The sequence below is a fragment of the Arachis hypogaea genome, unplaced genomic scaffold (assembly GCF_003086295.3).
Source record: "Arachis hypogaea cultivar Tifrunner unplaced genomic scaffold, arahy.Tifrunner.gnm2.J5K5 arahy.Tifrunner.gnm2.scaffold_228, whole genome shotgun sequence".
Lineage (NCBI taxonomy): Eukaryota > Viridiplantae > Streptophyta > Magnoliopsida > Fabales > Fabaceae > Arachis > Arachis hypogaea.
This window is the reverse complement of record NW_027255577.1, coordinates 1,108-6,217: the sequence shown is the minus strand read 5'-3', so window position 1 is coordinate 6,217 and position 5,110 is coordinate 1,108. Positions and strand designations below refer to the sequence as shown.

General features: G+C 43.4%; 1 protein-coding gene across 1 annotated transcript; it reads left to right on the top strand.

Moving 5' to 3' along the window:
• Window positions 1-2,605: 2,605 nt before the first annotated feature.
• On the top strand, window positions 2,606-4,575 carry LOC114927342 (cytochrome c oxidase subunit 2). The gene has a single exon (XM_029296952.2). The coding sequence runs from the start codon at window positions 3,035-3,037 to the stop codon at window positions 4,268-4,270; it is 1,236 nt and encodes a 411-aa protein (XP_029152785.1). The 5' UTR covers window positions 2,606-3,034; the 3' UTR covers window positions 4,271-4,575.
• Window positions 4,576-5,110: the final 535 nt, after the last annotated feature.

Here is a 5,110-nt window from a genome sequence, read left to right as displayed (position 1 = left end):
GAGAGCCCCCTCATTCTGTCTAGAGGAAATAGCTTCGGTCGATCCAGTTGATTAAGTCGTTGTCTTCGTCCATACCCACCTGCTTGGCTCTATAGGGATCGGGGGGGCCCACCTCTTTCTTCTGTCGTTGCATGCTTTTTGTTTTGGTGGAGCCCCACCCCATTCCAACATCAGGAATGGCGGCCTTTCTAATACCTATCTTTATAACTGTCCTGTCTTAAGTGCTACCACTCCTACAGGATCACATAGCATTCTGCTTTGGTTGGTGCGCTTTCTCGAGACGAGATCTCTATTCGTCTTCGTGTCCATCTCTAGGTGGTTGAGGGTCCCCTTGTAAGGGCTAGGTTCGATTAGACCACAGCTTATATATAGGTTTTTCTAACATTTAAGCATGACTTAGGAGATTCATTACCAAGCGTGCATACCCCTTTTTCTAATCTCCCCTAGCCGCTTGTCGCCTGAAAGCCTGCTCTACGGTGCCCAAGTCTTGTCTTGCTTTTCGAAACTTCTTGACCCCTATCTTTTCAAAGCTTAGTCTTACCGACAAAATCCGGGAAATAACCCCTCCATCAATGCTTCCTATTAAGAGGAAAGGGGATGGATGTGTAAAAAAGGATCCTGTGATTATGGGTGTTTTATCACTCGAGAAATTTGACAAGCATGAACTGGTACTGGCATCTCTACCTCCTTCTAACGCTTATCTCTTTTCTTGCTTCTTTGCTTTAATCCTTTTGATTGCTCCCTATAGAAGATCGATTGAAGAGGCCTTATTTCTATAGAGAAAATGAATAGCCAATTAACGATACTGATTCCAGGCCTATTAGCCCTTTTTCATTTTTACTGGCCTGAAGCTTAAAGAAAAATGGCCATAGAGAGCGATGAACTCATCAGACAGCTGCCAGCTAGCCTTGCACTTCCTTATTCACTCTTGAACCACAGGAATGCTAGACTGAAGCAAGGGGGCTGTGGGCATGCTTTGCTTGATCTCCTGCGCCTACCAGGACGGACTTGCTTTACACATACCTTATTACCTGCTACCGGAAACCGAAGCACCTATGCTTGCTGCCTTAACTCAACCTACGGAAAGATCCTGTCTATTACACAAGTCTAATTATAAAGAAAAGGGAAGAGAACTGATTGCCGTCTATGATACAGGTATGAATTAGCTACTCAATAAAGGAAAGTACATCATAAGTCCAATACGACAGGTTATTCCGTGATTAGACTAGCTTTTGAAGGGGGAAATCCTTTAGAGTATAGGGGCTTATACAAATCATTTGTTCTCTTCTCCCAGATAACTAGGGGGGATTAGATTGTCACCTCTCCGGGTTGGTTAGAACAAGAAAAGAAAAAGACCAAGACTAATGTGAACCCAACAGGAGCTCGAAACCGCCGATAAGGGCTTCACAACGAGTCCATCGAAACGAAGCTAATTAGATTCTAGTAGTAGCACTGATTGCCACTGATGCCTTCTTAGCCGTGTCGTGAAAGTCCTTTGCTCAAGTGCTCAAGGAAAAGGGATCTTTGACCCCAACAGATCGGGGGTGTATAGTTCTTCTCACTCGTATTTGCTAGTGGTGAATCATATCCATCTTTATGGTCGTTAGCCCCTACATTTTTATCCTTTGCTATAGCCCTCTCCATCTTTGTTGGCGTAACCGCCCCTTGATTGGGCGTATGTCAATGCCCGGTAGTATGAGCTACTTCCTCTGATAATGATCACAAGCATTACCTATTGAAAACTGTCTTTTCCCCTCTTTCACGCCGACTTCCCCTAAGACCTCTTTTAACTCGCTTGATCGACTAGTTGGCTGTCAGAGTTAGCGCTTCGGCTCTTCTTTCTCTTTTCTTTCTATATGAGATGACTCCCTTTCCATTGAAGTGGGGATTGAGAGCCTTTCTTTCTAAATGACTAAAAGCTCTTTTACTAGGAGAATCCAAAAGAGAATTCCACCTTTGTAAAGTCTGTTTCAAGTTCAAATTACGCCTTTATTCTAGTTGCTATTGGATTTGAACCCAAGCTTAGACACCCCGAAGGATACCCCAGTCGGCGCATAAGGAGTTGGGTCAGAGATTCTTACTTAATACTATATACTCTACTGGACTAGTTACCATGCTTCCTCACCCTATTTTGCTTTGCAATTCCTTCGATAGCTTCTATATTCTATAGTATAGCCAGTCCTAATCCTCGCAACTCCTGCAGGCCAAGCCATTGGCATTCCCAATAGTCTTCGGTCTGGCCTATCGCTACTCTAAAGAAAGGGCAAGCAAAAGAATAGGAAAGGTAGTCTTCTAAAGATTCATAAAAGGATGGCTGATACAGATAGGATTGAAGCACTTCGACCAACGGCCTATGCTGATACAAGAGGAACTCGAGATAGCACTTCGCCAGCTTCGATAGATGTTGGGTATACGTGACGTGTGGCAGAGCCGAGGTAAGGCAATAGGTTGCTCGATCTTTTCCCTTATTAGTTGCCTAGCTAGCAAGAGCAGAGCCGATAAGGAAGCATGGATGTGTCTTCGGTATCAAAGAAGAAGAAGAAAAGGTCTTCTACCTCGACAAGGCAGCTGGTAAGGCCTCCACTTTCATTCTGATTGGCTATTCTAAAAATATGATATGAACTGTCTTTTCTCATGAAAAATGCAACTTTGAAATTGCGTAGGTGATGGCAGAAAATCCATCAAGAAATTACATAGATAGAGCAGTGCAGGGCTGCTCTTGACAGTTTTCATTTTCGATTGAGAAAGCGGCAGGCCCAAAGAGCACTACAGTAGCGCCTTGCGAGGTCGTAGAGCCGGTAACCCTCGTTCGCCTAAGATCGAAAATGCTCTGTCTTTGAGGAAAAAGAGATATAGATAGTGTTCCAGGATTTCATTGTTTTGAGTCTTTACTTAACTCGACCGCCTTTCTACTCCCATGCTTTTCTTTGGTCAACAACCAAGCACATTTCACAAGAGTTCTTCACTACTCCTACAGGCTTGACGGAGTTCAGAGTTCAGTCTGTCTGGAGGGAATTATTTTAGATCAATCACTATGTTTAACAACGTTCGACGCATCTCTTTATTTGATGAGAAGAGTCTTAACTCAACTTCGAGTGATACAGCTTCTATGTGGAATGATTTTCCATCGGTCCCTTCTGACCTGCCACCCTTACCAGCCGACTCGGTTCCATCTGTCCCCTCATTACCTTCCATAGCAAGTGATGTTGAGGTGGAGCAGCCGGCTCCTTCTAATTATAATTACGAGACTCATGGTATTGATGAGGATCATCCGGGTCCGGACAGTGAACGTATAGTAGAGCTTCAATCTGATATACACGATAAATTGGGAGAGTTGATGACTAACAAGAGTGACCAAGACGTTCTGAGTGCGGCCGAAGCTTTACATGGCGAAAGCAACAATATCCCTTTTCTGGAGCACCTGTTAGATGATTTGAACAAAAACGGAATAGAAGGTGAAGCCTATAAGGATGCCCTGGATCTATCGAATAGGTTGGGTATATTACCCGATAAAGCAGCTTTGTGTGATGCAGCGGAGCCATGGCAATTAGGATTTCAAGACGCAGCAAGTCCTATGATGCAAGGAATAATCGATTTACATCACGATATCTTTTTCTTCCTCATTCTGATTTTGGTTTTCGTATCACGGATCTTGGTTCGCGCTTTATGGCATTTCCACTATCAAAAAAACCCAATCCCGCAAAGGATTGTTCATGGAACTACTATCGAGATTCTTCGGACCATATTTCCTAGTATCATCCCGATGTTCATTGCTATACCATCATTTGCTCTGTTATACTCAATGGACGAGGTAGTAGTAGATCCAGCCATTACTATCAAAGCTATTGGACATCAATGGTATCGGACTTATGAGTATTCAGACTATAACAGTTCCGATGAACAGTCACTCACTTTTGACAGTTATACGATTCCAGAAGATGATCTAGAATTGGGTCAATCACGTTTATTAGAAGTGGACAATAGAGTGGTTGTACCAGCCAAAACTCATCTACGTATTATTGTAACACCTGCTGATGTACCTCATAGTTGGGCTGTACCTTCCTTAGGTGTCAAATGTGATGCTGTACCTGGTCGTTTAAATCAGATCTCTATTTCGGTACAACGAGAAGGGGTTTACTATGGTCAGTGCAGTGAGATTTGTGGAACTAATCATGCCTTTACGCCTATCGTCGTAGAAGCTGTTCCTAGTAAAGATTATGGTTCTCGGGTATCCAATCAATTAATCCCACAAACAACAGGGGAAGCTTAAGCGAAAATGAAAGAGTAGGGTGAGGGATAAGGGGGGAAGCCACTAAATGGAAGGCTTCGCTCGCTCTAAGGCTCGTTTAGTAGACAGCGAGTGGAGTGCATAAGCCCCTTTAGAGTTAGAGATAGGGGCGAGTACTACACGAGCTCGTAAGTCAAGTACGGAACGAGCGGAGGAGAGCGACCTCATCTTGCTTGCTTCTGGCGAAGCTTCTAGAAGGCCACCACTTCATAGGAGCGATAGCGAAGCCGTATAAAGGCAAACAGCTCGTATAGCTCGCAATAGCGAGCCTACTTTTAGCTTTTTTTTTACTTTACCGCGGGACCTTAACAAGGAAAGTCAAGAATATCATCAGTAAGAGGGGTTGCTATTGAATCCGCTTCTCGAGTATGCAAGGCCTTTTTTTCGTCTTTTTCGGCCTGTTGGTACTTGTCGAATTGAAACTCGATACGATAATAAGAAGATTCGCCAACATTACCCATTTTTTTAGTGGATTCGGGCCGGGGTAAGTACGTGATTTCAAATTGCATCTTATAAGCATATGATCCTCCTTTTACTGTTAAAGTACCATCTCCGCCTTTGCTATCTATGCTTCCTGGTCGCTAGACTCATTCTTCTACTTGACTTCCAGCTACTCTGCTCTGAGCTTAAGAAAGGTTCAAAAGTAGCTTTGGTTGCCGCTAAAATCGGATGTGATTTTTGTAGTGGTGAATTCCAGAACAGGTAAATTCCCCTCTCCTTTCGGGAACTCTCTTCTCTAGGGATTCCAATTCTATTTCTATTGACTCTTCCATGGGTGTTTTGTATTGCTACAACAAAAAAAGTTTTGGTAACTTACTTACA